Genomic DNA, 16,668 nt, shown 5'->3' with positions numbered 1-16,668 from the left:
GAGCTATATATTTCGGGTACACAATTTGGTTCAGGTTTTTTTTAAAGGGTTTCTGATTAAAGCTTAGGGTTAACGGCTCTTTTTTATATATTTTTTTCTCTTCACCAGGCAATTTCGGGGGTCTCATCATCTTATGGTTTCATTCGAAACATCCCTTACACAGTCATAGCTAACAAACTGACTCTACCTTTGTGCACATGTGCCGCAAATCCATCCCGACCCCTTTTGATCACAGACGAACGAGTGTCTTTCGAATCAACAAAGTAATTATGTACTACAAATAACACGTTTGCAGTGTAGTATCCGTTATAAGTTCAGATCCTCACGATTATCCTTTCAATTTGTGGTTTAATTCAACTAATAGTTCTCAAAATCTAAATTACAACTAACTCCGAGCTTCAACGAGGAACCAGCCCGTACGGGGGGTCCCAATCAAACATCAGGGGCCACAGGGAACCCAAGGAGGGCAATATACATATTACAACATCTCCCCCCTTTCAAAACTTCAATAAATGTTCAAACAAAAAAAAAAAAAAACCAAAAAAAATGTTCTTAACATTGTTCAATAAGTCTTTGTGGCTTCTTCACTTCACGACCAGCTCTTGTTCTGATGGGTGAATGTGCTTCTGTTTCTCTCTGATCTTCCTGTACTTTCAATGGACTTGGCGGTTCATTGATCTGCGCTTTCCTAGCGACCACTTGAGGTTGAGGACTCATGTATGTGGGAGCCACTGGCATCTTCGGATTCATGGGTGTGTCCTTCGGGACAGAAATGATGTGCCTTCGATTTCTTCGAAATACACGTCCTTTCTCATCTTCAACTACATATGACCTTGGCAGGACTTCTGCTTTACACCATTCTTTATCTTTGTTTACACGAACTCTAACTTTGTCCCCAACTTCCAAAGGGGAAAGGTCCCGGCTGTGTTGATCATAGTTCATCCGTGAATTTGCTTGTCGATGGGCTAATGCCTTTACCACTCTGTGAGGGTCTACTGGGTGAGGTACCAACAAACGTCGATGGGTAGGTAGTGTTGAACGTGTACGCCTACTCATGAGTAGTTGGGCAGGTGAGACACCTATGTCGTCAAAAGGTGTATTTCTGTACTTTAATAAACCTTCAAATGGGTCTTTATTCTCTGCTGCTGCTTTCTTAAAGATTCGCTTTGCAGTCTGGACAGCTCTTTCCGCAGCACCATTGGACTGGGGATACTCGGGTGAGCTGGTTACATGCTGGAATCCCCAAGCTTCTGCAAACTGCTTAAACTCATGGGTAGTACTGAAAATATTGCGGGTGTTACTGTATTGTGGGCCATTGTCGCTGATCACTTTGGCTGGAATGCCAAATCTTGCAAAGATTTGCTTCAAGGTGTTGACAACACACATGGCAGTGGACTGCCGAAGTAGTTCAACTTCAAAATACTTCGAATAGAAATCAACCACAATCAAGTAGGAATGGCCAGCAAATTCAAAAAGGTCAGTTCCAACAACCTGCCACGGTAGACCTGGAAGGTCATGTGGATGTAGGGTTTCTTTCTGCTGTTGGTTGCGGAATGCATTACAAATCTGACATGAACGTACTCGGTCCTTAATATGGGCAGTCATGGAGGGCCAAAAGACATAGTCTCTTGCCAAACTCAGACTCTTACTCTCACCCATGTGTGCTCCATGTATATCTTCAAGTACTTCAGCTCTCATGGATCTTGGTACTACAATTCTATCAGATTTGAACAGCAAACCATCTTCAACACTAAGCTCTTCCTTGTAATTCCAGTATTCTCGTGCCAGTTCGTCAACCTGATCCTTGTCTTCTGGCCAACCCTCTAGGACATATTCCATTACTACTCTTGAGGTTTCATCGTTACTTGATGCATCTCTGAATTTCTTTAATGTGGAATTCTCAATTCCCAGATTTTCAATCAGATTGATTCCAATCACATCCTCTGGTTCACTTACTGGCGTAGTGTCAGTGAGTGGGGCTCTACTCAAACAATCAGAGATGATTTGTTTCTTGCCTGGGACATATCTCACATCCAAATCATACTTGGTTAGCTTCAGAAGCATTCTCTGCAATCGTGGTGGGCATTCATTTAGGGGCTTCCTAAAAATTGCCTCCAATGGTTTGTGATCAGTTTCTACAATCACTCTCCTGCCATATACATACGTGTGGAACTTGTCTGCTCCCCATAGTATAGCTAACAACTCTCTTTCAATGTTAGCATATCTCTGCTCACAAGACGACAAAGTCTTTGAACCAAAGGCAATCGGCTTACCCTCTTGGATGATGACTGCACCAAGGCCAGTGCTACTCGCATCTACATTCAGAATGGTCTGTTTGTGATTGTCAAAATAGGCCAACACTGGTGCATGGGTGATCACAGCTTTGAGCTTCTCGAATGCCTCTTGTTGAGGCTTCTCCCAGGTGAAAACTGCTACTTGCTGGGTCAGCTGGGAGATTGGGCCTTGCAAATCAGCTTTGTGTTCAATGAACTTGTCCAAGTAGTTGATTGTTCCTAAGAATCGCTGCACGCCATCTTTGTCTGATGGGGGTGGCATCTCACTAATTGCACGCACTTTCTCAGGATCTGGTTTCAAACCCTCGGATGTGAACACATGTCCAACATAGCTTACTTCTGGAACTCGAAGCTTGATCTTCTTTGGATTAAATTTCAGGCCCACCTCTCTGCTTCTTTCAAGTACTGCTATCATCTTCCTATCAACATCACTTATATCTTTTCCATGGATTAAAAAATCATCAACAATTATTTCAACTGCAACTCCAGCGAAGAGCCTGTCCATCTCTCGTTGGTATATCTCAGGAGCAGATGAAATTCCAAATGGCAGCCGTGTAAATCTATACCGTCCCCAAGGTGTGTTGAATGTCAGAAGTTTCGAGCTTTCCTCATCTACCTCCACCTGCCAGTATCCACTGCATGCATCCAGTGTGGTGAACATTGTAGCTCCAGAAAGGCGATTTGCAACTTGCTCAACAGTGACCATGGGGTAGTGTGGCCTCTTGAGGGCCTTATTCAGATCCCTGGGATCGATGCAGATACGGACACTGTCTTTAGATGGTGGGTTGGCTCTGTCCTTCTCTTTTCGTTTGTCAACAACCAACATTGAAGACACCCACGGTGTGTGCTCTTCTTCTTTAACGATAATCCCATCGTGTTCCATCTCTTGGAGTTTTTCTCTTGTCGGTTCAAGCAGGGATATGGGGATCTTCCTAGGGGGGTGGACTACTGCAGGCACTGATGGATCTATCTCTAGGTGTACCTTGTTTGGCAGTCTTCCCGGTTTGTGACTAAAACAATCTTGGTACTGGGATAGAACCGGATCTTCTACCAACAATTCTGCATTCGGCTTGTTGCCATTCCCTTGTGTGGTCTCCTCGGCCAGTCTTTCTGGTGTGTCTATCAGGTCAAGATTCATAAACTTGAGCACCTCTAAGTCTAGGCAGGCTTCACAACTCAACAGGGGTGTAAACTCTCCATGCACAACAAGGTACAGCAGATCTATTTTTCGGTTCTTGTACTGGGTTGGAAGGCGAACACATCCAACAGGATGAATTGCCTTGTCTGCGAGCCATCCTTTAAGAGGCTGATGAATCTTTCGTAGCGGTTGTGTAGTGATGGCCTTATATACATGATATGGCATCACATTGGCCTCTGCACCTGTATCAGCTTTGACTTTCACCTCTTTTTGTGCAATCTTAAGGGTAATCACGCTCTTCTTTGTGCTATTGGGGCTGGACACAGTCCCAAGTTCTACTGATCCAAAGTATAAGTGTGGATCACCCCCACGATCACCTTGGCCCATACTCTCAACCTGGTTTTCTTGCTCTACTGTGCTGAACGGTGTTTCTTTCTTACCCTTAAGAGGACACAACTTTGCAAAGTGTCCCTCTTGTTGGCAATTTCTACATTTCTTTCTTAAGGCAGGACAAATACTTGGTTTTGTGAAACGGTGCTGAAAACCACAAAACTTACAGGTAGGATTAGGTGCTCTCTCCTTTCCTTGAACTGGGTGTACACTCAATGGCTGCTGTGAACCAGTTGGTGAAGCAAACTTGAATTTCTGCAACTCAGCAGCTTCATAGGTTCTACAGTAATCATGGGCACTTTGGAGTGTCAAATCTGGCCTTTTCAACAACTCCCCTCTTAACTCATTCGAGAGCACCCCTCCCACGATACGATCTCTGATCAGTGAATCTCTGAGGGTCCCAAACTCACATGTCAACGATAAGCGTTTCAGCTCACTCACGAAATTGTCCATCCTCTCACCTTCTTTCTGGTTTCTTTGATTAAACACAAGGCGCTCATAGATGACGTTTCTTGCTCCCTGACAGTGTTCCTTGAACTTTCTACACACATCTTCATAAGATTCATTGCTTTCTCCTTCGTTGAAAACAAAATGACTATATTCTTCAATTGCATCTGCTCCAGCACAATTGAGTAGCAAGTTCACCTTTAACTTGTCAGGTTTCTCATCCTTTCCTTTCGCCACTAGGTAAATTTCGAACTGCATAATAAATTTCCTCCAATTTTCTGAGGCTTGGGCATCCAGCACCAGTGGACCAGGAGTCCTGTGCGACTCTACTTCTGCCATAATTTCAATTCTTTTCTCGATATTCTTTACCTTGATTCTCGTTAAACTTTTACTTGACTTCTGACACCATGTTATATGTTCAGATCCTCACGATTATCCTTTCAATTTGTGGTTTAATTCAACTAATAGTTCTCAAAATCTAAATTACAACTAACTCCGAGCTTCAACGAGGAACCAGCCCGTACGGGGGGTCCCAATCAAACATCAGGGGCCACAGGGAACCCAAGGAGGGCAATATACATATTACAACAGTATCTAAAATTTGATTTGAATTTCGGAGGGAATTGTAATCTGAGCCCACGATCAGAGCATGCGCGTTAGCAAGAAAACACAGATAATGCGGCTAATGGCGGACCCAAAGTTAAGAACACTGCGTCTTTCAAAGAAAAGATTTTATAAAGGCGAGAAACCGTAAAGTCCTTCGGACAACAGCACTCCTAGATCAAAATTATATATCAATAGTTAGACGTTTTATCCTGGTTCAAACAACAACTCGTAGAAGAGTGTCTCTGAAGATTGACTGCGAAGATGTCGGTTTACGGTGGAGGAATCGGCGTACAAAGGCCAGGGCCAGGCATGCCTCGACAGTTTAGCCAAACAATGCCGCCAAACTACCAGGGGAATCCACAGTACCAGGCAATGGCACAAGGTATTGGGAAAACGTAACACATGTCAGACTCTTAGGATATACACCATGTTTTCTTATCGATGCGTACACTCCGCTTATTCTGTCGTTGTCAAAATGATTTTAACCCAATGTCCGCACACTGTATAGTGTTGAGCCCAAATTACGCCATTTATGTGGCCTCCTATACGTTTTTTTTAGGTATGTGGGTGGGGTGCGCAGTCGTACTGTATGTATCACATGGGAAAAAGGTAGTACAGTATCTGAACATCCTTGAATAAGAAAGCGGGGGAGCGCATGCCTGTGTGTTTAAGCCTCAGGTATGACAACACAGGCCACAGCTAGGGTTGGACATAGGGTGAAATCTGCCCAAATGCAGTGTAGGTTCAACCAAGGAGGATAGATACATGTATAGAAAATAAAAGTTTGATAATGGCTAGATAATCCGCTACTCTACATCTAGTAATACAAGCTTATAACAAGTGTAGACTAATAATTGATGTTTTTCTCCCTAGCACGTTATCGTCCCCCTTTCTCTAATCCACCAGTGATGAACCAGGTATGATGTGGTGCACCTTTTTAGTATGGAAATTGGAAGTGGCAAATTATCCCCTATGTTGACAAGGTACAGGGTTGTCCCTTAAACAAGGACCCGCACTATAAAAGGGCTTAGCTCTGCCCCTTTTAGGCTGAATAAAATTCAAACTTCAAGATGACAACCGCCGTTACATTGCATGGTTAGTGAGACTTTTTTGTTGTGTTATCGTTAATAATTTGAACTAAGTTTTACTGCACGTTCCTGCTTTTTTGGTGGTTTATTCATTGTTCGTAGCCAAGAGAAAATAAACCGAACAAACAAGTAGAAAAGCACTTCAAAAGTTGAGTTTGGGTTTTGTTCCTCGTGGGCAAACAAGACACTCCTTTCGTGCCTTTTGTGGACCTGGTCTAGGCCCGTTTTTAGTGCGGGTCCTTGTTCAAAGGTGTATCTGCTAGTTTGTTAAGAGCAAACAAGCAAAAAAAATCAAGTAAAACATGTTCAACAACCATAATTCAAGTGATTATTGTTTTCCCTCTAGGTGGAGAAATTTGACTGTCTGTATGCATGATGATACTTGGTCATTTAATCAGACCAAGAAGCACAAAAGAAGCACAAAATTTCCAAATGCGTCCCTTCCCCCAAACTAGATTTATCACTCACAATCAAGAGCAATATTCCCTGTGGGGGGACCGGAAATGTTGTCTAAGCGCTAAAGGAAATAACAGCAAAACAACCCAGGAAGCAGGTCTAATAGTGTTTAAATAACAGACAACAAATGGATGTTTTTTATTGATCATTCTAAAATTCGAATCTACAAAAAAAAAAACATTTTTCTGGGATTTTGAGTGATTTACTGCTATCAGTCTGGATCCACCCCTGCTATGTGCCAAGTTACTGTAGCTGATCTTTAAATTAATGTCATCCCCAGGGAGGCAACCAGTGGAGTCAAGCAAGTCCGATGGGTGCTTCACCATATGGGACTCCTCGGTTTCCACCACAAAGATTTCTTACACAGGTTTGTAGGTCATTCTGTGTAGTATTCTAAACAATGGATTTCATTCGAAGTAGATGTATTGGAACCTCTTGATATTTTGATGAGAAATGTATTTACTGTATACATCACCTGAGCAAGAAAATGTGTCAAGTTTCAATTGCAGTATGTGTCAAACTTTATATTTTTCTAATATCTTATCAACTGCTACAAAAGTTAGAAGATTGAGAGTTAATGTGTAATAATACAATATCTTGACGCTCAAGTTAAGAGGAAGTAAAGTAAGCTTTTTCATTACTTCATGGAAATGTTATTTTTTGTGAATATACTCCATTTTTTCTTTACCAGCCAGGTGATATTAGGGTACCTAAACCCCCGAAACCCCCAGAAAAACCACTGATGCCGTACATGAGGTACAGCAGAAAGGTGAGACATAATTTACTGCTGTACAACTCATAGATCTGACGCGTGCATGAACATCCAATCAGAAGGCAGCAAATAGAAGCCAGGGAAGTGCAATCCAAATGTCCCACAAAAGTCCCACAAATCGTACAAAATGTCAGATGCAGACAGTGAATTCTGCTTGGATTTTTCTAAAGTAAAGATGTTTATATCGGTTTTCCTGCGACTTGTGAAATAAAACACCACGGTCACTGACATGATGGAAACTTTTCTTGTTGTCCAAGCTTGGTGAAAACCTTGCGGAGAAGCACAGAAATAACTTAGATAACTAAGAGTTTGGTTGAATGGAAACGGCACGAATCCAGCTCGAAATACGAAAAACTTGGAAATGATAAGATAAAGTGGTGCTCTCTTCGGTAGGTACTATGTGTTTATGTGTTTTCATAGCTATATTTGTCAACTTGCAGTATTTTAAGTACTGGGAAAAGTAGAAGAGAAAGCCTAATTAGGTGTTTATGCCTGACTTCTAACTGCAAGTTTTATCAGCAAACGTCAAGATTTTCCACAAAATGCAAACGACAGTCTCACTCCTATATGTAATTAAATTAACCTAGGTAATATGAAACACAAGTTAAATGGTAGGGCTTACACTGCTCTTGTATGTGGTTTGTTTGCTTTTTGTTTTTCGTTTCTTCGTAGTAAATTTTACGTGTTTTTCTGCTATTTGAGTCCTAACTCTACACTAAAAGCGGCCGGTCAAAGAAAACAGGGCTAACCCTTTCTATACTGACTGGAAAATGCATTTTTGCTTGTCCAGGTTTCATAGAAAATATTTTAAAACCAATCTTTTTCGCTGTGGATTGCCGACTTTTTTGTAGGACATTTGTGGGACTACATGGCTGTTATTGCATCATCTCTCTCCTGGTTGGCTATTCGTGCATGCATGATTGACATGTCAGATCTATGAGTTCATTGAGGGTTGATGAAAAGGCTACAGAATTTTCAATCTTAACCCTTCTTTTCTTATCAGTAGGGAAAGACTTTATTTTATTTTTAAAGAGACCCTGACACTGAACTCTCGTTTGCTTATTTTTACAAGTTGGCTACAGTAGTTAGTATACAGTAGTAATGTAATATCCCAACTCTAATACCTCCGATTTTCAATACTTGACTTGAAGGGAAACCTGATTTATGATCCCTCTAAATTGAGCAATTTTCTCACGAAGTATCTAGGGGTAGAGTGTTGTGTACCCTTGGTCATCTGTTTACTTTGTCTGTTTTTTGTTTGGAACAAGGTTTGGGACCAAGTCAAGAACCAGAACCCTGACTTTAAGCTCTGGGACATTGGGAAGATCATTGGACAGATGTGGAGAGATCTTGATGATGCCGAGAAGCAGGTACGTAAAGGTCCAATAAATAACTTCCCAAGTTGATGGGGCTTAGTGTTTTTTAACCTTATGAATTACTATTATCATTTTATTCACTGTATTGATGATATGGCTGTATACAATATAGTATTGTAAAAGTTAAATTCTCTTTTCTCTTATACTGTTTGATCCCCCTCTTTCCCAAGTTGATGGGGCTTAGTGTTTTTTAACCTTATGAATTACTATTATTACTTTATTCACTGTATTGACAATATTGTTGTATACAATAGAGTATTGTGAAAGTTAAATACCCTCCTTCCCAAGCTAGTTTTTGTTTCTGCAAGTTTCATGAAATGGCTAAAATGACCTTATTCTTCAGGAATACATGGAGGAATATGAAATTGAAAAGGTTGGTAAACTTATAAACCCAGTTATATTGTTACTTAGGAATTGATTGAATATGTTAAAGTGTCCAACACCCCTCATGTCTGAGACTTTAGGTGTTAACATGAATTAATGTGTTTTAGACACCACTCATGTCTAAAACTGTATGTGTTCATGTCTATCTTACATATTATATCTGACACTATCATGTGTTAACATGTTTATTTACAGTATTTGCCTGACACTGCATGTGTAAACATGTTTATCTATTTGCCTGACAATGTATGTGTAAACATGTTTATCTATTTGCCTGAAACTGCATGTGTAAACATGTTTATCTATTTGCCTGACAATGTATGTGTAAACATGTTTATCTATTTGCCTGAAACTGCATGTGTAAACATGTTTATCTATTTGCCTGAAACTGTATGTATGTGTTAACATGTCTATTGACTTGCATTCCACTTTATCCATCTCTATAGCAAGAGTACAACGAGGCTGTTAAGCTGTATCACAGCTCGCCAGCCTACCAGGACTGGATTACTGCAAAAGGCAGAGGTCAGACATTTTGATTTGCTTTTGTTATATGTTTGTACCTTATTTTCATAAGGTATGTTTGTGTATCTACAGTACTTAATCCAACATATGAACAAGATAATACATTTATTGTTTTTTTTATAATGAGTACTTTGGAAGCATTTCAAAAGATGATCCACATAGATCACAGTCTTTTTTTCAGTGACAAAGACATGTACGGCTACTGTATCAAGTGTACAGTAAATACACGATACATCTTAACTTGATAGGAAATAGCTGTCTGGCTTACTATTCCTTCTCTTTTGCCTCCAGCCCAAGCAGCCATCCAAGCTCAGCAATCTATGGAACGCACCATGATGTCCTCTATGTCGTTTGGTGGGGTAGGTATATACCAGCTTAGAGAGGTCCATATAGACCCCATGGAACACACCATGATAACCTCTGTGTCCTTTGGTTGGGTAGGTACCGTATTGTATATACCAAATTAGAGGTCAATATAGACCCCATGGAACACATAATGATGACTTCTGTGTCGTTTGGTTGGATAGGTACCGTATTGTATATACCAAATTAGAGGTCAATATAGACCCCATGGAATGCACCATGGTGACATCTATGTCGTTTGCTGGGTTAGGTATATAAACAGTACCTATTTAAACGACCAAATTAGAGGTCAATATAGACCCCATGGAATGCACCATGGTGACATCTTTGTCGTTTGCTGGGTTAGGTATATAAACAGTACCTATTTAAACGTCCACCAAAAACTGTTACTTGACTCTGGTTTACGAACACAATTTTTTTGGGTATTTTAATTGATGTTTAATGACTATATCTCTTTTGGTTCCTCTCATCAGAAGATGGACGAGCCACGGTTTAGCATCCAGCAAGCTGACGAGGAAGAAGGTATGTATGCATTTGTCATATGGAAGGCTTCCCATCCTTTCTAAAATAAAAGGTGCATGGGTAGATGTAGGAAGGGAGGGATGGAGGCCCTAAGAGAAGAGTGCCCATGTTAGCTATAATAATTGAGTGATGACTGTCATGATACAACCTTTTGTAGATGAAGATGAGACGTATTCTGTGAAGCATGTGGCTGCTGCAAGGTTCCAGAGGAATCACAAGCTAATGGCTGAGGTCTTTAGCGAGACAGTAGTCCCGGACGTCAGAACGGGTGAGTCACAAGCTTATGATTGAGGTCTTAATGTCAGAACTCTTAAGTCACAAGCTAATGACCGAGGTCTTAAAGTCAGAACGGGTGAGTCACAAGCTTATGACTGAGGTCTTAATGTCAGAACTCTTAAGTCATAAGCTAATGACCGAGGTCTTAAGCGAGGTACTGTTATAGTCCCAGACGTCAGAACAGGTGAGTCACAAGCTTATGACTGAGGTCTTTAATGAGACAGTAGTCCTAAACGTCAGAACTGTTGATAATTCCCATGCAATAGTGGCACATGGCCTGTTTGGATTACACTTGAATGTACATGTTCATATTAGTCGTGCATGTTGCTGATCAAGTGTTCTATTTTAGTTGTAACCAAAACAAGGCTTGGGGTCCTCAAAAGACAAGTGCAGTCTTTGATCTCCCATCAGGTGAGATTCTAATCTGGTGTTCTCAGGGGCCGCTGGCTTTTTTTTTTTTACCTGGGGGGGCTGAAAAAAGAGTGGCGGGACTTTCTAACCCTCGGGGAATTTGAGTAAATTGAAAAGAGAGCACATATCTTGTATTTTGGTAAGATACAAAAATTACTAATGTAACAAAGTCTTGTGTTTTTATTCACAGTATGGTTGTCAATAGAATGTGGATTTCCAATGGAGTAGTAGAACAATAGCGCAGCCTTGAACACTTATCAAATCCAAGGAAAATTCAGCTGAAATTTACACCATAAGACATTATTTAGAATTTTCTTTCCCTCTTTTTTGAAAAAAAAAAACAAAACAAAACAAAAAACAAACAAAATGGCGGAAAATTTGAAGGGGGGGAGGGGGGTTATAGCCCCCAGCCCTCCCCCCTCCGATGCGCGGCCCCTGGTTCTTGCACACAAAACTAAGTTCTAAGGTGCCATAGAAAGCTCAATGCGTTTAATTGTCAGCTAACCCTTGTATTGAAGTTTGTGCGCTATAAAAATCCTAATAAAACTATTTTTGGAATCGTAGAAAAAGCTCGAGGGCGAGCTGCAACAAATCGAGGAAAAGTTCAAAAGTAAAAAGCAACGATTTCTAGATGAGAGTGAAAAGTTTGATGAGTCGCTGAGAAAGGTAAGTCTGCTTAAACCTTATCAAAGGTAATCGTTCTCGAGGCAGTGCATGTTCCTTACTTGTTGTGAAATCAATTCAAATTAATATATCTCTTTGTGATCTAGTCTTAAGTGGTTCCCTGTTCCCATTTTCCCCATCAGACACGTCTCAACATTTTCCCTATCAGACGTGTCTCAACATTGACCCCTTGTTGCACGTATCAGACACGTGTCTCAACATTGACCCCTTGTTGAACGTATCAGACACGTGTCTCAACATTGACCCCTTGTTGCACATATCAGACACGTGTCTCAACATTGACCCCTTGTTGCACATATCAGACACGTGATTCAACATTGACCCCTTGTTGCACGTATCAGACACGTGTGTCAACATTGACCCCTTGTTGCACGTATCAGACACGTGTCTCAACATTGACCCCTTGTTGCACGTATCAGACACGTGTCTGAACATTGACCCCTTGTTGCACATATCAGACACGTGTCTCAACATTGACCCCTTGTTGCACATATCAGACACGTGATTCAACATTGACCCCTTGTTGCACGTATCAGACACGTGTCTCAACATTGACCCCTTGTTGCACGTATCAGACACGTGTCTCAACATTGACCCCTTGTTGCACGTATCAGACACGTGTCTGAACATTGACCCCTTGGTGCACGTATCAGACACGTGTCTCAACATTGACCCCTTGTTGCACGTATCAGACACGTGTCTCAACATTGACCCCTTGTTGCACATATCAGACACGTGTCTCAACATTGACCCCTTGTTGCACGTATCAGACACGTGTCTCAACATTGACCCCTTGTTGCACATATCAGACACGTGTCTGAACATTGACCCCTTGTTGCACCTATCAGACACGTGTCTCAACATTGACCCCTTGTTGCACGTATCAGACACGTGTCTGAACATTGACCCCTTGTTGCATGTATCAGACACGTGTCTCAACATTGACCCCTTGTTGCACGTATCAGACACGTGTCTCAACATTGACCCCTTGTTGCACGTATCAGACACGTGTCTCAACATTGACCCCTTGTTGCACCTATCAGACACGTGTCTCAACATTGACCCCTTGTTGCACGTATCAGACACGTGTCTCAACATTGACCCCTTGTTGCACATATCAGACACGTGTCTCAACATTGACCCCTTGTTGCACGTATCAGACACGTGTCTCAACATTGACCCCTTGTTGCATGTATCAGACACGTGTCTCAACATTGACCCCTTGTTGCACGTATCAGACACGTGTCTCAACATTGACCCCTTGTTGCACGTATCAGACACGTGTCTCAACATTGACCCCTTGTTGCACGTATCAGACACGTGTCTCAACATTGACCCCTTGTTGCACGTATCAGACACGTGTCTCAACATTGACCCCTTGTTGCACGTATCAGACACGTGTCTCAACATTGACCCCTTGGTGCACGTATCCACAGATCTTTGCTTGTCAGGATTTCTAATACTCTAGGAGACCATTCACAAGTAATTTTCTCCTGCCCTGTCCGGCTGCTAAGCAGACTTACTGTCCGATCTGATGCGCCGTTCATGGTCATTCTGTTACCTAGCTATTCGCCACCTATTACTGACTGTTCATTCTGTTACCTAGCTATGCGCCACCTATTACTGACTGGTCATTCTGTTACCTAGCTAAACGCCACCTATTACTGACTGGTCATTCTGTTACCTAGTTATGCGCCACCTATTACTGACTGGTTATTCTGTTACCTAGCTATGTGGCTATGCACTGCGTCACCTTTTACTTACTGGTTATTCTGTTACCTAGCTAAACGCCACCTATTACTGACTGGTCATTCTGTTACCTAGTTATGCGCCACCTATTACTGACTGGTCATTCTGTTACCTAGCTAAACGCCACCTATTACTGACTGGTCATTCTGTTACCTAGCTAAACGCCACCTATTACTGACGGGTTATTCTGTTACCTAGCTATGTGGCTATGCACTGCGTCACCTTTTACTTACTGGTTATTCTGTTAGCTAGCTATGCGCCACCTGTTATTGACTGGTGATTCTGTTACCTAGCTAAACGCCACCTATTACTGACTGGTCATTCTGTTACCTAGCTAAACGCCACCTATTACTGACGGGTTATTCTGTTACCTAGCTAAACGCCACCTATTACTTACTGGTCATTCTGTTACCTAGCTATGCGCCACCTGTTACTGACTGGTCATTCTGTTACCTAGCTAAACGCCACCTATTACTGACGGGTTATTCTGTTAGCTAGCTATGCGCCATCTGTTATTGACTGGTCATTCTGTTACCTAGCTAAACGCCACCTATTACTGACTGGTCATTCTGTTACCTAGCTAAACGCCACCTATTACTGACTGGTTATTCTGTTACCTAGCTATGCGCCACCTGTTACTGACTGGTCATTCTGTTACCTAGCTAAACGCCACCTATTACTAACTGGTCATTCTGTTACCTAGCTAAACGCCACCTATTACTGACTGGTTATTCTGTTACCTAGCTATGCGCCACCTATTACTGACTTGTCATTCTTTTACCTAGCTATGCGGCTATGCACTGCGCCATTTATTACTGACTTGTCATTCTGTTACCTAGCTATGCGGCTATGCTCTGCGCCACCTGTTACTGACTGGTTATTCTGTTACCTAGCTATGCGGCTATGCTCTGCGCCACCTGTTACTGACTGGTTATTCTGTTACCTAGCTATGCGCCACCTGTTACTGACTGGTTATTCTGTTACCTAGCTATGCGGCTATGCTCTGCGCCACCTGTTACTGACTGGTTATTCTGTTACCTAGCTATGCGGCTATGCACTGCGCCACCTGTCACTGACTGGTCATTCTGTTACCTAGCTATGCGCCACCTGTTACTGACTGGTCATTCTGTTACCTAGCTATGCGCCACCTGTTACTGACTGGTTATTCTGTTACCTAGCTATGCGCCACCTGTCACTGACTGGTTATTCTGTCACTGACTGGTTATTCTGTTACCTAGCTATGCGCCACCTGTTACTGACTGGTTATTCTGTTACCTAGCTATGCGCCACCTGTCACTGACTGGTTATTCTGTTACTGACTGGTTATTCTGTTACCTAGCTATGCGACCCCCCGGATGCCGACGAGGATGAGGATGAGTCACGTGAGCCTCCAAGTGACGACAAACTGCACCAGTCCTCCAAGGAGAGTAATGAAGGCCCCGTGTCCTCAGCAGATAGCAGCGCGATCAAAGATCCCAACAAAGAAGCAGATTAGGCCTGTTATCGTCGCATGGTGTGCCACGCGTCTTTAAGATTAGATACTGTAGAAGTTCATATTTTCAACCTTAAGACATGCTTTAGACAGGATAATCGACACGCCAATTACTGCCAATAACTATCAGGCCAAAACGTCTTTTTCTGTTTGGATGGATCCACGGAGTCCGATTGTCATTCGTATTGGCGTATAGCTATACGGCTACTTGCGCTTGACCTGTAGTGTTACCTCAAGGATATGTCTTAGCGAACCAACTACACATATAGAAAAAAAAGAGATCTGTCCCTTTGCAGTAATAATCAGAGCCGTACATAAACGCCAACAAAAGGCTATGAATGGTTTAGGCTGTGCCTTTTCAAAAAAAAAAACGTATGAATAGAAACTAGTAAATTATCTATTTTGACATAAACGTTAAGCTATCTGAGACTTCTTTCGCTTTTTGCTTTGGAGGTGGGTTAGTTATCTGTAAATGGTATGTATCTAAATAATATGTGTACTGTTTTTCTACCGAACAAGATGAAAGAAAAGATGTGAGAGACGGAGAGGCTGAGGTTTTCTCAGTACAGACTGTACGTATTATAACATTCCTAGCGTTGATTCTGAGCAGTGGCGGATCAAGGGGTGGTGACGGGAGGGGGGGGGGGGGGAGGTGACATGTCACCCCCTTTTCGGACCAAAAAAGAAAAAAAAATTGTTAACGCAATTTTTTTTGCAAATTGTTAACGGATAAAAATGCGTATTACTATCTATTTTCTATTTAGTTTTTCGAGTGTCAGACTTTATCAACTCCCCCTAAACAATTTGCGGTCTTATTTAGTATTTGCGCACTTTTGGGGACCCCTGTGGATAGTGGCACAACGTTTTGATGACACTTTCAGCATCTGGAATTCAATGAGTAACTTCAAAGATATCTTTGCAAAGGAAGATAAGCCCCTTGTTATCGACATCTAGGTAAGAATGTAGCTTGGAATTTGTGTTTTCTACGGTCTGACTATGGGATGGATGAACCAAAAATACGAGAGTTATTTGAGCCACTTGTCAGTGATGTTTAAATTTACTATGGGTTTTCGAATATTCACCGAGTGACCAGCATGTATGCACAGATAATCTAACGCATGTACGCCAAAGTACTAGCACTGGCATAATGTTGTCAGTACAAAAGTCTGCATTAGAGAACGGCACTGCGAGAACGTGTCAGCAGAAAGTGCCTTTGCTAACTGGACGCGAATTACCGTGGTTCCATTCCTGGATATTGTCTGTGAAGAGATCAGGTGCCGTTTAAGCGAAAAGATCCCATTATGAGCTCTGCGCTATTATGCGGAAGTTATACTAACCAAGACCACATTTAAAGTCGTACAGCTCAGCCAATCTTTGAACAACAAGTTGGATCATTTTATGCCTTTGGCATAAGCTCTGGAGAGTGAACGTTTTCGCTGCCAGAACTTAAGAATAACACAAGAACCGCCACCTGAAGGTATAAGCCTGGCATCTCTTTTGGCCGATCATGCTGGACAGATATTTTTTCCTAATGTCAGGGAACTACTGAAGGTCTTGGCGGTGTTGCCCCTGGGGAGCATAGAGGCAGAGAGATTGTTTTCGTGCGTCCGTAGAGTTCATGATGATAGCACGATAATAACAGAGGCTGGCAGGTTTACCAGCCATTGCTATGAATGTAGGACATTAGCAGGGGGTGGG

General features: G+C 42.0%; 2 protein-coding genes across 2 annotated transcripts; one reads left to right on the top strand and one right to left on the bottom strand.

Moving 5' to 3' along the window:
• Window positions 1-552: 552 nt before the first annotated feature.
• Window positions 553-4,608, bottom strand: LOC125559164 (uncharacterized protein K02A2.6-like). The gene has a single exon (XM_048721216.1). It carries the CDS (start codon window positions 4,606-4,608, stop codon window positions 553-555), a length of 4,056 nt encoding a protein of 1,351 aa, XP_048577173.1.
• Window positions 4,609-4,929: 321 nt separating this feature from the next.
• On the top strand, window positions 4,930-15,515 carry LOC5521756 (SWI/SNF-related matrix-associated actin-dependent regulator of chromatin subfamily E member 1). The gene is made up of 13 exons (XM_048723770.1): window positions 4,930-5,257; window positions 5,749-5,792; window positions 6,700-6,786; window positions 7,111-7,188; window positions 8,460-8,561; window positions 8,911-8,940; window positions 9,398-9,473; window positions 9,765-9,832; window positions 10,310-10,358; window positions 10,516-10,626; window positions 10,984-11,045; window positions 11,610-11,711; window positions 14,818-15,515. Exons 1-13 carry the CDS (start codon window positions 5,137-5,139, stop codon window positions 14,971-14,973), a joined length of 1,086 nt encoding a protein of 361 aa, XP_048579727.1. The 5' UTR covers window positions 4,930-5,136; the 3' UTR covers window positions 14,974-15,515.
• The last annotated feature ends 1,153 nt before the right edge of the window (window positions 15,516-16,668 follow it).

This window comes from Nematostella vectensis, chromosome 2 (genome assembly GCF_932526225.1).
Source record: "Nematostella vectensis chromosome 2, jaNemVect1.1, whole genome shotgun sequence".
Lineage (NCBI taxonomy): Eukaryota > Metazoa > Cnidaria > Anthozoa > Actiniaria > Edwardsiidae > Nematostella > Nematostella vectensis.
This window is presented reverse-complemented; position numbering and strand designations above follow the sequence as displayed.